The sequence below is a fragment of the Brachyistius frenatus genome, unplaced genomic scaffold (assembly GCF_029030835.1).
Source record: "Brachyistius frenatus isolate BFR_SWC_R1_liver_20210118 unplaced genomic scaffold, ASM2903083v1 Contig_106, whole genome shotgun sequence".
In the NCBI taxonomy this organism is placed as follows: Eukaryota; Metazoa; Chordata; class Actinopteri; family Embiotocidae; genus Brachyistius; species Brachyistius frenatus.
Window position 1 is genome coordinate 649,834 of NW_027210705.1, and position 19,779 is coordinate 669,612.

At 42.2% G+C, this 19,779-nt stretch overlaps 1 protein-coding gene across 1 annotated transcript in view; it reads left to right on the forward strand.

The window, feature by feature from the left end:
* Window positions 1–4,959: 4,959 nt before the first annotated feature.
* mao (monoamine oxidase) overlaps window positions 4,960–19,779 on the forward strand; it is a 40,310-nt gene continuing 25,490 nt past the window's right edge. The window contains exon 1 of the mRNA XM_069712056.1: window positions 4,960–5,102. Coding sequence (XP_069568157.1) covers window positions 4,967–5,102 — 136 coding nt within the window. The 5' untranslated portion in view covers window positions 4,960–4,966. The remainder of the gene's footprint in view (window positions 5,103–19,779) is intronic.

Here is a 19,779-nt window from a genome sequence, read left to right on the forward strand (position 1 = left end):
TAATAGACACTATGACCGACTCGTGACCTTTAGTGAATGCAAACCTGTTTCTTCCAATGCAGCTTGTGGCACAACAAAGATGGATGTACAAGAAAAAAAAAAGAGGAAAAAAAAATACAACAAAAAAATAAAAAAACTCAAAGAAGGCAGGCGAGTTGGATGAAGTTGTCTTCTAGCAGTCATGTCAGTGATGGACGCTGAGACACAATAAAAAGTGAATCTCCCTGTGTCGATGAATTGAGTACCAAAAAATAATACATGAAAGAGTGACTGTTCTGCAGGCAAGAGTTCAGAGCTCTGAGACTCACAGACTCTTTACTATAGTCATCCACATACATACAGTTCATTATATGCACTCCATACGGATGTCTTTGTTGAGAGCTGAAACGTTACTGTACGCTGGGAAACTGCACAATATGCTTCAATCCCGACGACATCTGACAGCACGGCCGGCTGCTTCACACGTGAACCCAATAAAACGGTTTTCCTTCAACTCTGGAGATTAATCTGCCTCTCTCTGCTGTCTCCTCTCACTGTGCCTCTCCTTTATCAACACACACAAACGCACGCACACACATTAGTGGAGAAGAGGCTGTTTGTGACATTAGGCAGGAGGTGTAATTAACTGGGGAACTAGCGTGACAGACTGACAGCAAGGGTGAGATAGTGGCTCTGAAGCTGATGCCACTTTCTTTTCAGGCAGAAATATAAAAAAAAATGTAAAAAACATAAAGGAGACGGTTGGTGAGTTCCAGACTTTCTAATTAAAGAAGTATTCTTCAAATACAGTTTCCGATCTCAGTCTATTTCCAGGTGTGAGGCAGGCTGGCAGGCAGATGTGATCTTTTTATACCCCCTCACACCACACATTTATTCACTCTCGATCCTAATCACAACCATCCAAGCGTTTAATAAAAATCATAGAAAAGAGGCATTTTATTGGACTGCTCTACAAGTGCCTCATTCACGTCGGTGTGTTTAGCATTCCTTTATAATGCCAGACGTGAAACATGGACAACAGCCATGTGCGGCAGGGTTCACAATATGACTATTCACTGCCTTCACATTAGTGTGGGGCCGAGGATTGTGCTCTCGCTCTCAGCACGCACTTCACTAAGGAAATATTCATAAAATACTGAACACTAAAAGAGATTCACATTTATCAGGTCTGTCTTAAAACAATAATCACATCTCAAGATGGACATTGAATCAGGCTTTTCTTGCTGTTTTATTTCATTTCATTTATCCATTTATTTGACAGGGTCAGTGCTCATTGATCGACAGAAACGCGTAGCTTAAGTTCGATGTGTCAATTCTCCTGTTCATGCTGCACATTTAAAGTGTGTCCTCGTTTAGTGCTTAAGAGTTGACCAGAGTTTATCTAAAGTTAATGTGAGGCTTTGGCAGTCTAGGCATCTACAGAGGCTGAAACTTTGGAAGATATACATGATCTGATTAACTGAGACGGCTGAGGCCTCATTAGCTTTAGTTAGTTGTTCTTTGATGTATGCATGTGGTGATTGTCCATAATAATAATAATTAGATGATCAACATCAGACATACAATATTGCCTGAAAATAATCTAGTATGGGGAAACTTAAGAACTGGGGTGGACGTCATTTGAAAAAGTGAAAAAAAAAGATTAAACAAATGTTTCAAGGTTTTTGTTTCCAAGGAGCAAAAAGCTTCACATTCAAATCTAAAATCTGAAAACGTAAAAAAAAAAGTTACACTTTTGTCTTATGTTGTTTTTCTGGTGGGCAAATGGGAAAGTTAAATAAAGAGTCAAAGTATTTTCAGGAAATGAAGAATACAAAGTTCTTGAAGTAATCTGCTGCCCTCTGCTGACCGGCAACACGACACACACCTGCAGCTGAGTTAACTGTCACCTCTGTGACTGTGCTGCTGTCACAATGAAAGGTGGAGAGCATGAAGGAATTGTCATTCATCAGTCTGGTCTCTCTGTCTCATCAGGCAACTTCTGTTCTGGCTATCGACAGAGACAGTGTGATGTCCCGAGGTTCAGAGTTTCAAGGATGACACAGAGACAGTCTTCTTATCTGGACATGTAGAACATTCTGGGGAGGAACTCAGAGGTGGATCGGTACCTTCATACGTGTCACCGTGTGTCTCCCTGATCGAGTTCTGTCAGTAAACATCTCTGTTTCGTCACACAAGGCGTTCTCTATTGACTTCTTCTCTCCAAATCTATGATTTTCATCACAGAGATTACAGTTATTGTTCATGACAAATGCAGGTCAGGGACAGTTTTACTTTACACAGTGTCTGCTGTGTGTTTAGTGTCCCACTGAGTCTTGGATGAAACATATTACAGACACCCTGGGAGACAAACACACCTCCCACACACATTGTCATGGTGACATGTGCACCGTCTCCTTCTGTCTCCAGTCTTTGTGGATGTGTCTTACATTCCCTCACTCGTCCAACAGCTTCTCTCACATCTATAACATTATCTCCACAGCTGCACCTCATCACCTCCATTACATTCATACCCTAATGATGCAAAAGCAGGCATTTCAAGTGTTTATTGCCCATGAAAGAGAAAAAGGTAGTGACAGACATGTACAGAAACTACACAGTAAAATCACACAAACGAAATTCAATACTGTAAGTCAGTGCAAAAACAGCTTTTTGAACAGCAGCAAAGTAACACACTGTAAATACAACCCACTGCTGGGAACAACGTTTCATAGCAAACAAAGAGACTGACTGAATTAACTCACTACCATCAAAATATGCTTCTAAGTACTTAATTGTAGTATTTTTCCAAAACGTTGGTATTCTTGCTGCAACTAACTGATTGGACTGCCTACCAAAAGCTTAGGAGTCCTAAAGTTAGGATGGACATAGCCCTTTTATTTAGTTTCTCCCACCTCAGTCCTGCAGTGGTTTGTGAATGCTGTCCCTAAATTTAGATGAAGTAGAATGATTCTGTCAGACAGTGAGGACAACCATGATTTTAACCACCTTAAAGCTACTTCAAGGTCAAATGAAAGAAGGAAACGGTCACTTACATTACAACACATTCCACGGCACTGATTACAACTGCAGTTATTGATGATGCTGTATTGGATGGCGTTATAATCAAAGTTGTTTCTTTTAGACTTGAATACAAAAACAAGTGAAGCCTTAAAATGACAGTTTAAACATTCACTAAACACTAAGACTTTAACTAAAAGACTGGCTGTATTGCAGGGCTGCATTATATTAGGTTATAAAAGCGTTGACCAGTAACTCAGTGTGATTACATCCCTTACCTTCCCCCTTCTTCCTCAGTCTCTCCCACACACTGCCCTGTAGTCCCTGAAAGGACAAGGATGTGCTAGCGTGGGACTTTAGTGGCTTATTCCATAAATGAGGATTAGGATTTACCACAATCATGGTCAGATTAACCCACCGGGGGAGTCATAATTTAATGCCGATCCACTTGAAAATTTGCATTGGAAATATGTTTGTAAATCACATCTTACAGCCGACCCTCCGTAGCTCAAGACAGCTGAGAAATGTAGGGGCTATCGAAGTAATCAAGTAAGTCCTGAATCAGTCTGTAAATACACACATGTTTGGGTAAAAAGTAAATAACACTCAGACCATATTGTCTCTCTCTGTGGCTCATATTGGAAGTCAAGAAAATACTGCAGATTTATCCCCATGCCACACTTTGCTTTTGGGGCTCGTTTAGCAGCAGATAACCAAAACAAGCAACTGGTAAAGATGAGTCACGAGATGCTGCGATGTAACACTGTTTTACTGAAAAGCTCCCACCGGCCTGATTTTTGCAAATGACGGGGCTTACATGCACTCCACTCAGTGTGTGCAAAAATCAGCACTCAGCCGTAACCAAGCAACCACAAGAGGGCCATACTAACTAAAGAATGCAATGTGAAGCCACTCAGGCTCCAGCAGAGTTTTTACAGGCTACTGATGTCTGCAAAGCTTTCAGTTCTCTCCCACCGCTGCAGGACTTTAAATGTAGACGACTGTGTTAATGAGGTGAAACAGAAAAAGAGACGTGATTCAATTTAAAACTGTTATTATCACCTCGGTATCGGGTTTTATGTCATAGTGATTCTTTAAGTGTGGTCAAAGTGCATGTATAGCATGCCTATTCAATCTACAGCCAGATACTGATAATGTATCTATTGCCCCATACATGCAGATGTGTGCTCTTGCATGAGCTAATATACCTGTAAACCTCATGCTCTGAGAGTTAGTTGCAGCCATTAATGGGTAAAACATTCTCATTCTGTGTATTCAGTGAACTTTCTTTGCAAGGGATTCATACAAGGCATCAGACATAAAGACAGTACACCTTCAATACTTTATCATGTCCATCTTTACTCTGCAGACCTGGTTACCGAGAGACAGAACCTGGAGATAGAAAGTTGTTTCTTGGCAAAAGACTACTCTACCTTTGTGTTTACTAGAGAGAAGAAAACAAAACGCATCTATTTGCCAAGCGTTTATACAAGTATTGGGAATTAAAGATTTACCACAGTGGATCAAAGTTGGGTCCATTGATTCTGCCCTGCCGATAAGAACAGACCTCAGACAATCATCCCTCCACCATGAGGTGCAAAGTCCAAAGAACCCATTTCCCATCAGACATGTTGACCTGTCTCAGTAAGCAGGACAGTGGTGATGGCTGCACTCCACACGGGGAGTTTCTGCCTTTTGTACACGCTGGTTCACTCGCATTATTTTAAGGGACACCTCATTGAAGTCATCATTCATAAACCTGTGCTTTCCCTACAAATGTAAATGTGCCCTAAGAAACAGGTTTATAACGGTTACACGTGCAAATACTGCATTTCAATGAGGCAAAGAGTAAAGTCTCTGCAGGTCCATGACACTTCGTAATAATCCTCCCTATCCATAAAGCGGTGCTTTACTATCGGTGGGAGGAGTCTGCGGGGAGTGGGCCTGCCCGGCGCTTTTAATACAGATGCGCTCCTCGGTGCGCCCTGCGTTCAGCGGCGAGCGGACACGGCAGAGCGAGCGGGCGAGGGACAGACCAGACAACACCATGACCGCACCAAGCAACACCTACGATGTGATAGTGGTCGGCGGCGGCATATCAGGTAGGAGCGACTTCAGCAAACTTTGATGGTCTGTGCACGCTACGACGCAGTCAACACACTCTGTAGATTAACAGCTTTGTAACCGCACCGCCGCGCATGCACCGCCTCCGCCGCGCTGGTGCGCTTTGTGTGAGGTGACCAGACAACTGTTGCACATGAAACGCTCGTATGTTGTTCCCAAGAACTGCAGCTGATTTTGCAGTCACACGCAGACAGACTTTTATTAGACAGAAAGCGTCTTTTTCTTCCTCACGGGATCCAATCCAGTTTCTCCACGTCCCCGTCTCTTCCGCGAGGCTGCCTCTTTCTTCTTGTCCACCGCTGTATCACCACAGCAGTGCATGTTAAGTAACAGCTAATCAGGCAGACCGTACTTTGTATTACATAAGAGGAGGTGTGTGTGTTTGTATGTGTGTGTGTGTGTGTGTGTGGGGGGGGGGGGGTGTCATACATTGTTATTGTCTGCATGTCTACGGTTGACATGTTATTTTAACATGTGACATTCATTTTAAATGTGCTAGTTATAAAAACTACTTCCTTGTTTTGTATTTTTGTGAGAGCCAGTCAGAGACGAGCTGTGATGCTGAGGAAGAGTCCAGCACGTGAAGAAAACACATCTGGTTCAGCATCAGCTGTTCTTCTAGCAGCAGCTGGTTTTGCATTATGTAAGGTCTGTGAGCGTCCTGTTGATGCAGCGTTTGATGCAGTATTGCATTGTTGCACGTGAAGTATACACACATGAGGAAGGCGAGTCCTCGGGGTAATGGGCCGGTGTTCTCTGATGGGAATATTAAAGCTTCGGCAGCTTCCTCTGAAAGTAGACTGTCATGACAGGCAGCACATGGTTGTATTTCATGTGTTTCCTGTGAAGTAAAGAGTCTGGGTAGTCTCAAATACACATGTTTTATTTTAGCAGTCTGTTTCCCCCTTCGCAGACTGTACTTGTACATGGTCAGTGATGAAAAGCTCCACAGATCACATGTCTCATTAGAATCTGTAAGATAATAAAACAACACATCTGAGCAGGATTTCTTGTTGATTGTAAATAATTTATAATGGGTTGGTTGGAGCAGAATAATAAAAATCAGATTAGTTGATTGACATCTTTAGTTGACACCAGACTAATCTGACTCACTGAGTGTGGCTACATGCACATCAATATCCCGCTTCTGATTGGATGTTTGGAGTATCCCGGTAACGTGTTGCACATGTCATCATCTTCTCCTGGTTCGGAGAAACATGGACCTGGAGTACTGTGATACTGTCGCATGTAAACAGCTGATCCAGGTTTCTGAAGGCTCTTATGTTCCATGTATGTTCTGATATGATCAAAACCAGATTAAGACACAATAACGTGCATGTAAACACATTCACTGTGTGCTTCTGCAGCTGCACACCGTTCAAACCGCGGTGACATTGTGCGGATGAGCAGTGCGGCTTTTAGGTGCGAAGTGGAGGATTTAAACGGCTGTCAGGCTGCTGTGTTGACTGAAGTTGTTTTTCCTGACAGTGAGTGAACCTCTGTCCTCTCTGCTCTCCTCTGCCTGACCGCAGCCGGCTCTCTGTTAGTCTGACAGCTCTATCGACTGCCGGCCCGTCTATCAGACAGTGGAGAATGTAGGTCAGTGTCAGTTCAAATACCAGTCAAACTGGCAAAACCAATGCCACAGAAAAAAGTTAATGTAATAACACAGGAGACCCTGCTGGGCCTCTCTCCCCTTGTGTCACATTAGGGTTCTGTAATTACACCATTTGTTTACCGCTGCCCTTTGCTGGCTCGCCATGAGGTCCACATATAACAATCACTGTCCAATCAAAGGCCAGCCTCTTCGCACCTCTCCCTGCATCTCAATCGCCCTCTCCCTTGAGACGTGTGTCTCTCCGTTTGCCTGCAAATGCAATTGTCATTTCCCTGCCCACCAGCAGGACTGCAGCCCTCAAGGGGCAGCCAGCATTTTCATTTTCTTTGAAAACATTAAGCGCTTGTGACAGCCTATTATCAAACCAGCAGCCGAGAGGATGCCAGGAGAAGGAGGACGGCGCAGCCTTGTCAGAGGAGCGGAAAACAGAAATACAAGGGAAGAGAAGGAGGGAACCACTTCCTCTTGTTTTGTTGCAGAGGCTGAGAATGTGTGAAATGTAATGAGATAAAGTGGTAAAGGAAAGAGAAGACCCAGAGATTAAAAAAATTTAAAAAAAATGTCTGAGAATTTGGGAAGGGAAAAAGGGAAATGACTGTTTGTAAGGAGAGTAAATAGGGAAGCAGAGGCGGATGTGAAAATGGAAAGAGGATGGAAGCGGTGACATGTAGTGCAGAAGTAAGAGGTTTGATGGGGCTTATGGCTCTCGAGCGGACTTCAAATCCTCATGCAGCGCGGTGCAGTTACCCCCAATAAACTGCAGTACATGATTCAGAGAACTTGGCTGCGCTGGTTGAAGGCCCGTAAACGCTGCTGGATTCCTCGTCTTCACAGACCTTTACCCGCAGAGTCCGGCAGTAAAGTTAAATGACTATAAAATTACAACATGATCAATAGAACGTACTGTTCAGGTCTCCCGACGACCCTGTGTCATGTTGCGTAATCTTCACCACATTACTGCAAGCAGGGTCACATCTATAGACGAAGGTACTGCTTGAAGGCAAAGCTGCACACTTGGTCTCTGTTTATTTTTTCATTCATTTATTTTTAATGCACTAACCCAAATTAAATTCCCTCGACAACCTGATATTTTACAATAGATATTGATGGTGTAAAGGAAAAATACAAATTACATGATTTTCTTTTTTACATGAAAAATGCACAGACAGTGAAATACTCATTCATCGCTGAGGTGTACCTGCAGGGAACATGCAGACAACAGCCTGCAGAAATAAGGTGGAGCAGCCTGTTTGAAGCCTGAGAGCAAAGGATTATAAAAACAGCACTGGCTTCTGCTCATTAAGTTTATTGCTTTGAGCATTTGGTGCCAATTGAAGGAGTCAGTTAACCACATCAGCGTTTTCTCCTCTCCTCTCTCATCTGGACTGACAGTCAAAGGACACCGAGAGTTACTGTTACACTGAAGGCAGCAAAATGCAGAAGTTTGAAATGTGTGGAAATGATGCCTGCACTTCAAGGTAAAGTAATTACAGATGTAACGGGACATCTCACTTGAGAAGTAATACGCTTCCGCTTTATTTGGGCGTAAAACCAAAAGTTGTAAAACAGAGAGTGTCAATAATAATTCCAGATTGCACAGAAAAACTAGGACTGTGTGCAAATACAGCAAGAATGGTTGGTCTGAGCCAGACCAGGAGTTTACCAAGTACCTCTTAATAAGTTTGTCTGATTGATTAACACGTTTAGTCGGCCAACAGCTTGTATTATTTTTCCTGTTTACAGTATTTGTGTTGATGCTGCAGTTTTTGACAATGTTTGAACTGATTGAATTGATGACGTGGAGCCTCATTCATAACCGTTGCGTACGCACAAAACGGGGCCCGAAAGAGGTGGACGCCGCTCCACACGCAGAAGTCTGGATTTAGAAAAAAACGAAAATGTGTAAGCAAACTCTTGACCATCTGTACGCACGTTTTGGAGATGGGGGAAATTGGTGAGGTGGTGAATTGAAGCCACGTTGTAGATACAGTATGTGACAGTCGTCTCGATACGTATAATGAAACTTCTCACACATTAAGTTCACAAATACTTATTCCATAAGCAACTTCCAATTGTAAATGAGAGAAACAAATCTAAATCTCAAATTTGAGTCCGCTCATTTAAATCATGCGCGCTGTCCCACCAACACGTTCCTTTTCATCGCGTGAACACGGCAAACGAATCATCATCCTCTGTAAAAATCCAAAATAACATCAAATGGCATCAGACTAATAAACTGCAGAACAGAGCGTCAGTTTTTAATATTTTCTCATGTTGTGCACAAATAGTTTAATGCAGTTGTTGTGTGTAAAAGTTCTTCCACTGCGTTCTCAGGCGCTCAGAGTGCAGCGTCATTAGACGTCACGGTGGAACTTCTATCACTGCAGCAACAACATGTTGCCGCTCGCAGCATTTCTTTAGTGTTTGACCCCACAGCTGTGGGAACCAAACAAATATGAGCTTCATATCCTCCCCCTCGCTCACAAGCACCTAGATTTCTGTGTCCGAAAAATTGCATCTCCGTTTTTGACACAATTAACCAAATTGATCCACATAGCTAATTTCATGTGCATCAACCTTCACAATATGCTTTGTATTGAACATTTATGGTTGAATGTGTGTGTGTTGAAGGCGGGATGTGAGGCTGATCTATGTGTGCACATTTCTACGTGGATTGATATTTATAAAGGGAACATTGCGTGCAGGTGTGCGTGCGCACGGTTTTATAAAGGAATATATTTCTGCACACGCCATTTTCTGCTCTTGTCCGCACGAACACTTTTAGTATGGATCCTACGCCATGCTTTATAAATGAGGCCCTACAGCTCCAAAAATAAAACCCAAGTTGTAAAAGTTTATCATTTACCATTTCAAGCACATTTATTGAGGCAGGCACCACACAGCAGATACACCACGCAGACCGAAGAAGGTGCTGAGGTGCAGTTATGGTTGTGTTGTATATATAGTTAATAAAAACAGTCTCAGGTAACAGGATGTAAATTCTCAGTCAATACAATTTCTCGGTGTTGTTAACTAAAGTCGCTCCTTCTTTTCGTTTTCTGGCGGTCCATCTGGAAATAATCCCGTCATTAATTATAAAAGCTGTTTTATTGACAGGTCTGTGGTGCAGTCAGGTTACTGCTATTGGATTGGCAGGACGCAGTATCGTCGGGTTTAAAATCAGATTGAGTCAGCTCGCCCCAAGTATGGTCACTACTGGATTCGAAACGCTTGGGACTAGCATGATGGCGCCGGTCATAAAGATTCGCTCAGACACTCTGCAGGGTGGACCAATCAGCAACCAGTAGGTGTCAGAGGAACCGTTGAAGCAACGCTAGCAAATATAAAAGAATTGAAGCAACAACAAGAACAATGCCCAACATTTTTTTCATAGATCATAGACCAACATGGCTTTGCGCTCTGCTCATATTGGGGGAAGGTCTCTGCTCTTCACAGCTTGGTGAGTTTTGGTGCACTAAATATGGTGGTTAATGCTGATTGGTTAAAGGCTGCTCTAACAGTTGCAAAACTAATCTGAGGTCTACGCCCATTAGGATGCAACGACTAGAATCAATCCCCAATACCACACTTATATGTTAATGCATAAAATCTGAGTCTAGGAATACCAGTTCATGCTGTAACTGCTAAACATAAAAATAAGCTCCTGTTTCCTAAATTAGCTGTTTAAGTTGAACATAATGTGTTCACAGCTTGTTTCCCCCAAGTAGCCGAGAAACATCCGTTATTGTTTCTGATTACAACTCAGGTGAAGATCAGGATTTGGGGTTAAGCAGAAAGTGGTACCTGTGGCTCGGGTGAGAGTAAAGCTTCAGGGGATGAATGTTAGTCTCTGTAAAACAAGATTTAAGTGTGTTTGCTGGAGCAGATCTTAGTGCCAGTGTGTCTGACATGCTCCATTGTTCATGTTAAAGAGAGAGATCTGGGTAACAGCCAAGGACAACAGCTCTCTGACATAACACCAACACACAGACGTGCACTCTCACACACACACACACACACACACACACACACACACACACACACACACACACACACACACACACACACACACACACACACACACACACACACACACACACACACACACACACACACACACACACGGTACTGAGATATGTGCTGAGTGCTGTGACCTATGAGTCCACAAAAAAGATGACTGTCTCCGTTGTCTCTGATGACAGTTGAGTCCAAAACTCAGTGTCATATCCAGTGAAAGAAAAACGGAGACATTTTATTTAAAGAAAACTCCATTACAAGGGAAAGTCTTAAATTAATAATTGTAACTGAGGAAAGTACTAAAGTATCAGCAGGAAATTGTCATTTAGGTATCAAAAGTCAAAAATACTCATCAGTAAAAGAATGGCTCAGTTTCATAGTTTTATACGGTTGTTACATGACTTATTTATTAAAGTACATCTGAATGAATCACTGAAGTGTTAGCTGGTTGAGGTAGACACAGTACAGGATATGTACTACTGAGAAACACATTGTTTTTATTGAATGTAAAACCCTCATTTTACTACGTAACTAAGGTGAGTGGAGTAGAAGTATAAAGACGCAGTGAAAGAAAATACTCTGAGTAACACAGAAATGCCATTAACAGTAGTACAGTCATACAGCTGTAACAGTGCTTCGTCACACTCCACCAGTGTGTCATCAGTCACTCCTCACGTCGCTGTTGACCATATTCTAGGTTTTATTTCTCTTTGTAAGTTACAAAAGCTGCAGAATCGTTGTGACTTCAATCTTATGAAATAGATATTGTGCTCTTTGCTCTTTCATGAACACTCAGGTGGCATCTATTGAGTCTACAACATACTGTCGGCCTTCCAAGTAAAGCTGTCATCATACTCGAACGCTCCGACGGCAGCATGAACCTCAACCTTCCCTGACAATGTTTCTAATTACTGTGAACGTGGCTGCAATCCTAGATCCCCACATTCTCTGTCCAGCTGTGCAAACAAGAGAAGGCGCTGCCAGATAACCGTCATTAGATGGCAGCTCGTGTGTGTTTCCATCTGTAATTTTCTGCATGCCTGCACCTCTGTGTTTGCCTTGTGTGTGGCAGGTAGAGAAATTAACAGCAGCAGTAATCTCAGCTCTGTCAATCTTATAAATGATGACAGTAATTGTGTGACAAAGTGCATGTAGCTGATGGATGTTTGCACAAGTAGGAAAGTTCTCATCTCTGTGATATGATCAGAGAAGGATCTGAGGCCAGGGCCTGAGGGAATTTTTACCACTTTCCTTCGATGTTCAGTGTTTTTCTGTTGTTGTTAGAGTGATAGTTGATAGTGCTAACAGTTATTTGCTTTTTGACAGAGAATCAGATGAGGGACTGACACCCCTCTCCTGTCTCTCTGGCAGGCCAACAAATGAAGCTCCAACATTGTTAGTAGGAACTAACTCAGCTGAGAGTAAAGTCGGGAAACTCGGAGGGGAAACACACGTCCAGCATCATGTCTTGTTTGTTTAGTCGGCACAGAAGCAGAGTAAAGTGACAATCTGCTGTTTTATGGTGGGTTATGTGGGTTGGCTGTGACCAGTCATTTCCTGCAGTTGGTCAGGTAAAGCAGCTGATAACTATCACCAGAGTGCAAACAGAGAAGCTGCATGTTGGTTCATTTCACCACTGAGCTGTAAAATACTTCCAGAGCTTATTACACTACTCTGATTCTCATGTTTTAATTTGACTGTTGTCAAACTACTGAGTAGTCACTATCATCACACATCTCTCCCAAATATATGGACCGTTATCAGCTGTTTATTTCTGATCCAATGTTCAGACCGAGCAGATTGCACCGAATAGGAGGCCAGAAAATTACCTTTATTATGACTTTTAGTGGCTTTAGTAAATGTGATAGGAGCAAAGGAGGACATCAGGTGACGGACAGTGTAAAGATAGAGAACGTGAGAAAGGACTGTCTGACAGCAAAAGTCAACACGGACTTATTTGAAGTTTTGTATGTAAGTTAATAAAAGTCACGTAAGTAATGCGACAACTTATGCCAGCAACAAAGTTATTGTAACAATGACATTTCCCTGAGTCTAACCAAGTAGTTTAAAACTAACCAAACTGTGACCAACATGTTACTATGACGATGAAGATTCAGCATGCCTGTCGCCGGTATGCTCCAATGGTCACGTTATCCTTGGTAACAGCCGATTGAGCCAACGAGGAGGTGCAGGACGGCCCCAACAGCCACATCTCTGGTCCCGGTAACAGTCAACTGAACTTAAATCCTCGTCATGAATCTTCTTCTCCCCCCCCTCCCAGCAGTTATCATTTCATAACTTCTTTCTTTTATGTAGTTTTTATTATTTTATTTTGCATTTTAAACATTTTGTTTGACCTTTGTTTATATTATGATAAGTTTGGAAAAGCATGAAGTACATGCTCTTTTACAGCTGTTCACTGTTAATAAAATATCAAAATACTTATTAAAACAGAAACGAAACAATAAAGAATTTACAAGTTCAGTGAAAGCACAAGAAGGAAGAGATTAATTTCTGGGGTTGTGCTTAGAGTTAAAGAAGCGTGTACATGAGGTACATCAGGTGATGTATTCAATGCAACTTCTGCACAACAAACAGCAAAACAATGTTTATCAGTTCAGTTCTGGCTTGAAGCATCAGCCAATCACTGGAGCACGTTGAATATGAGCCAGAGCAGCCATACAAGATGGAAGATTTCAACAAGTGGCTTCAGAGATCAATAAGTAGAAATGATTTGAATGTGTCTCAGACATGGAGGGTCAGCCAGCTTCATCATATTGATTCATACATCTTATTCCAGGATTTTTGGCTGGCAGGACTTTGATATTTATGTTTAATTAATTATAATAATTTGTTGTTTTATGTATGAACACTTTGAAATGTGCTCTACAAATAAACTTGTCTTGCACTGCTTGTTGCTTTAAATCTGGTCCACGCCGAGAAACAGGCAGCCGCTCCTAAAAAGAAGACATTTCCAGTCTAAATTGTGTTGTAATTGTGTGTGATCGCTTGTCAGTATGTCTCCTCAGTTTGTTGCCCGTAAACACCCAATCATTGTCAGCATGTTGAGAACATGAGAAGGAGAAAAAGTGATGGCTGTAAATGCCTCGCCTCAATACGATCAATACGGAGCCTTTTAGGGCCCTGATCCAAGGGCTCGCTTGTCACTCAGCCGGTATTGAATTTTTGTTTGTGTTCCTGAGAAGAACGTTTTGCTGAGGTGCAGAGTCAGACACATGAAGAAAATTAAATGTCACACGCTGACGGTGTTTAGCAGGTTGGCATCATGCAGACAGAAGACGGCAGCTTTTTGATTTACTTTTGAAGAGACTCCTGTCAGACTGAGCATCACTGACAGTGTGACTCGTCTTTCAGAAGAATATGTTCACTAGAATCGTGTTTTATTCAGAAGGTACATGACAACCTATAAACATTTTTTTAAGTTATAAATTACAATATATTGAATATTTAAACAAAATCACATCTGTCATGTAAAAGGTGCAAAGTTCAAAAAGATTAGTTCAACATTTTCACGACTTATTTGCCTCTCTCATCTGTTTATTTATTATGACGTTACAACCAGTTGCTGGTTTAGCTGATATTAAACTGGAAGCTGGGAAACAGAAATCCTCTCTCTTCCCAGGCCAGCTGTAACTGATGTTAAGATAATTTGATGCAGCTTGTTGGAGCTTCATGTTGAACAAACAGGCACAACGCTGTTATCAATTCTCACATCTAACTTTTGGCAAGAAAGAAAATATAACAATGTCAGCATGTCATTAACAAATCACGTTCATGAACCGCAGACGTCTGATGTAATGTAAGAAAACACCAACAGAAGCAGTGCTATTTGTGAGCTGTAGACTCTGACCCGAAGGTTCATGTCAACTCTCATCGTCAGTAGTCGAAGGCTGCTGATGTGATTTGGACTGTTACAGCTGGGAAACACTGGGGGATACAAGACGGCAAGAGCAATTGGAAGTGAAATGACAATTAACAGGTGTTCAGCCAGAGGTGGAACGAGACGGGAGTCAGCAATAAACAGATAAAGGCATAAACAGGAAATGGCCAGATAACTCGCGAGGACAGCAGCGTTGAAACATGCACATGATCAGACGCATGTTGCTCACAGACGTAAATATAAATATCCAAATGGTCACCAGCATGTGGTCAAGAGCTCGGCTGCACAGCTGCTCTGGTACAACAGCATTTATGTCAGCTCTAGAAGAAGTGTCTGTGTCAGCTTGATTATTTCATTCACCCCCATAAGTCATCAATCAGATCAGAAAAGAAGAAGCTGCTACTGCTGGAAGCGTCTTTACATGGAAGTGAGGCTCATCCTGATTTGGATCAAATCTGAGAAATGTTAGGCATATTTGTGTATATTCCCCTAACTGATTATTACTGCGTGTATTGGCAGGCTTGTCCGTGACATTGACAAAATTCGATCATCTTTAACTTTTAACTTGACTTTTGCTTTTGGCCTGTCTTGTTCCACTGTATGTGTTGGGAAACAGTGTCCTCTCGTCTATTTACTACAGACCTGGTTAGGTTATGTCCATGTAAACACACTCACACCGTCCTCCTGAACTGCTTCTTCTGCTCAGGGTTGCAGTGAGCTGAAGCCTATCCAGTATCCCAGCATGCACAGCGGGAGGGGGGGCGGTTGCCTACAAAATCAACATATGTAGACACACATCCACACACAGGTTCAAATGGTGGATTAAATCTGAAAACATATTCTTTCTCACTGACACTGAACTTTTTAAAATTGCTTTCTAAGAAATGTGGAAGATCAATGTTGCGTTTGAGTGTGTGGGACATTTATGAGACTGTGAGTATTTATGTTGAGTTATATGGAGAAAGATAGCAGAGACAGAGTCCAGACAAGGAGATTTCTTCACACACACACACACACACACACACACACACACACACACACACACACACACACACACACACACACACACACACACACACACACACACACACACACACACACACACACACACACACACTATACAAATATAGTTTCTTTCTGCCAAGTGGCTCCATCTTAACAATTGCTGTTGTCAAGGAAACTATGTCTGTCCCTGTCTTGTTTTCCAGCAGGGAGGGCAGAGGATAAAAGCGTGTGTATGTGTGTGTGTGTGTGTGTGTGTGTGTGTGTGTGTGTGTGTGTGTGTGTGTGTGTGTGTGTGTGTGTGTGTGTGTGTGTGTGTGTACAAAAAGCTCCACAAACTCAGTCCTGACTGTGTTGAGTAACTTCAGTTCAACCCAATAAATAACAGTGGAGTTTTTTAGACCATCGAGTGCATGGCCAATGAAAATGAAACAGTTTGTTTCATTTGTTTCTCCTCTCACACATTCACAGAGACATCTGACAATTAGGTCAAGCAAAGCCCTAAGGTGCTGCAGTAGAGGGGAGGAGAGCAGCAGTGGTGGGGAGTCAGGAGGGAGAAATAAACAGAGATGACTGAAACGCACACAAATCCAGCTGTAGTCGGGTTATAATCAGAGGAGCAAAATAAAGCACATTATAGCACCAAAGAATTGCTACTGAGAGTCCTTCAGAAGCTGAATGCAATGCAGCAGGCTCATGCACATGTCTTTTATTCCACAATAAGTAACTCAACTCCATCTGAAAACACGTTTCTTTATATTTCTAATGATAATCTTGTAAAATGAAAATGGTCAAAAATGAATTAAACACACCTCTACGGAAAATAAACAGATCTAATGATACAAACAGACACAGAAGTTGAATTATAGCAGCTAAGTGAACTTCATGTATAATGAAGTTATACATCTCTCCATTCACTCTCTCAGTACCATCTAATTGTCCGATTTTTGTGTTTTGTTGCACTTCTCTTTACTCGCTATTGTTCTGCTTCCTGGCACACTTCTATTGTTTGTCACCATTACTGGGATTTCAATTTAAATGATACTTAATGCATCTGCACAAATTTGCTCGGAGGACACTTCTCCTCGTGACCCATGAACACTGTGAACGCACAGTACAACCTACCTCACTCACCAACTCTCCGCCCTTCTCTTGTCTGAAGCCTCCTTAAATGTATATGCACAAAGGAGGGAGAAGGCCCACTGAATGATCACCAGCTGCACCTCAGATGACAGGAAGACTGGGCTTCAAGGCGGCTGCATCTGTTTGATTAATATCAAGCATGTCTTTAGGTGCAGAAAGCCTGTAACAGCAGAGGAAATCTGGCCTAGAGGGGGAGGAGGAGGAGGAGGAGGAGGAGGAGGAGAAGGAGACATCTGTGCTCTCTCTTTGGTTCTTCATGGTTTCCACCAAAGACAACCTGTCCTTTTTCTTCCATTTGTATCTCTTTATTTATATTTTCATGGCTGGAGGTAGAATGGAAACATTTAAGCCGATAAAACGATTTGGTTTATCAAGTCTGTCATGAAACAGCTCTTAGATGCCCAGACAAACATTGAAACAGGCTTTTTCTTGCTGCTCTAATTCCTTCTACCAGCCATTACATAGATCCTTTACTAATACGCCGCCAGTATAAGTAAATCCCCAGTCCTTGAAATATATATAATAAAAATGTCCAAAGTTTATCTGCTGTTCATCCTCTAAAGTCAGTGACTGTTCAGTATACAATTCCCACAGTGTTAGCAACATTGAGCTGCTGTATGAGACAGTTAATTACTGTGTATTCTGTAGGTTACATAAGAATAATCTTTAGAAACCCAAATTATCATCATTTAAATTTAATTTGAAAATTGTCAGACTCCTTTATGCTATAAAATATTACAATACATTTTATTAAACATTTCTTATTTTTGTAATAAAGTGTAATTAATTACGTTTTTTTAAATGATTACTTTTAAAATGATGAGTTCAGTCTTGAAACAATAAAAGTAGTTCATCCCATGAAGTTATGTTGAAGCAATGTTAGCTTATTTATAAACTTGCAGCATGCATTGCATTGGGGTTAAAATTCTCCAGAAAACCTTATTTTTCATGTCGCTAAAAGATAAGTGAGAAGTGTGTAATTCTTTCACCGGTACAGCATAAAGATTTGAGTTATTTCTACTTAGAGAAAATGAACACAAGTAAAAATCCCCAAACTTTAAACATGCTGACTTTTCTTGCCATTAAATATTTTCTGTTTCAGAGTATAAAGGGAATTCAGTACTGTTCAGTGCTCTGATTACACCAGTGCAGTATCTCAACCTGGTAACAGCCTCTTTTAAACATTGCACACGGGCCCACTCTACCAGGAAAATGGTGTGAGTGTTTGGTTTAAAGTTTCTCTTTCAGTTGCAGCAAAATAAACTGAATGAATTTTCATTCATCAATCAGATCTCCCTGTATCATCAGGTTTCTGCAGCTCACGAGGTCACTGCGTCCTCCTGAACTCTGTGTTGCCGTAAGACAAGGTCTGTTACAGCGAAAGAAAGAGAGTCTGGTGTTCCAAGTTTTAAGAATGCGGCAGGCGCCTCTCTTTATCTGGACAAAATTCTTGGAGACAAACTTATCTGGACCTCTGAGGGGAGGAACGCATAGATGGATTGGCTGGACACTTTAACACATGTCACTCTGTCTCTCCTTAATTGAGTTCTGTTATAAACATCATTGTTTTGCCAGCCAATTTGGTTTCCTTTGACGTCTTTACTCCAAATCTACGATTGCTCTTGAAGAAACAACTCCAGAGACAATGATGTCTGCAGAAGTTTCTGCAGTGCTGAAAACGTTTTTTTCTGTACAGACATCAGAGAAAAAACAAAAACACAAAGCAGTAGAGACATAAAAAGGTAAACTAGATTTTCTCACTGTATAGGACGAGTTTGTTTTGGTTGTTTAACTGCACATTTTCATATTTTCAACCAATGATGTCACATTTTCTTTCCGTTTGTCCTTCTGCATGAGCTGAATTTCAATCTAGCCGTCTGTTTCTCCTCTCAGCTGTAGTTCAGCTCGGGAACACTCTTAGCATGTTGATTTTTCCATTCCTCTTCTTCGTTTCATGGAGGGGGACTGAAGGTAAACAACAGAAAGAAGCTCAGTCTGATTCCTTTGAAGTGATGATCGCTTTATACTGATCTACGAGTCGCATTTGTACAAAAGCTTTTTTTTCATGAAACAAAAAGAAAAGAAGTAAAGCTTCAATTAGGACAAACAAGCTCTATGATCAAAGCATTATCCCAACAGGAAGCCGCTGTTTGCAGTGATTGCTGTAGGCATAAACAAGAGATGCAGCATATGCTCTTTGTTTTCAGACACAGACTGGCCTTTTGAGCCGAGCACAGGTAATAGATCAATTTAACGGTGTTATGTGGTGGAGTATTTTTCCAGGACCCAAATGCAAGCACACAGACTCGAGGTATCAGTTCCAAAAATACTGTCTTTATTGTCCAAAAAAATAAACAAACAAAAAACTACAAACCAAAAAGGTGGCACCGAGCGTGTCCACTTTACGTCCAGTCGGGAGGTCAACTCCACCGACAGCTCCAGGGGGACACGGGTAACAGGACAGCCGGCAGACCAGCGGAAGGGACGGCGTCAACAATCCTCCAAGCCGGGAGGGCAACTCCACCGACTGGTGATTTTGACCGGGATATCCGCAGGAGACACAGAGGCCGGAGGAACGGGAACAGGAACAGGACTAACAGGGAGCTGACGGGGAGCAGACGGAAGACGGACGGGGGGCTAACAAAGAATGCACCGACAACCAGAGTTGTGCAGGGGCAGGTTACATATAGTCTGGGGAGGTGATCAGGGAGATGCAGCACACCTGCAGGTGGTGATCAGGGGTGAGTGACTGCATCTGCTGGGACTGGTGAGGGGCGTGGCCACGGGAGGTGAGGGGCGTGGCCACAGACAAAGACGGGGGACACAGGAGGAGAGGTGATCGGGGGCAAAACGGAGGACAAAACTGGACTCCTGACAAACGGGGGACGATTTGTGAGCCTTTTATGGCTTTCTCCGAAGCCTGGGAGGCTGGGCATGTTTGGACAGGGAATGCTGAAGTTGGGTAATGCAGAGC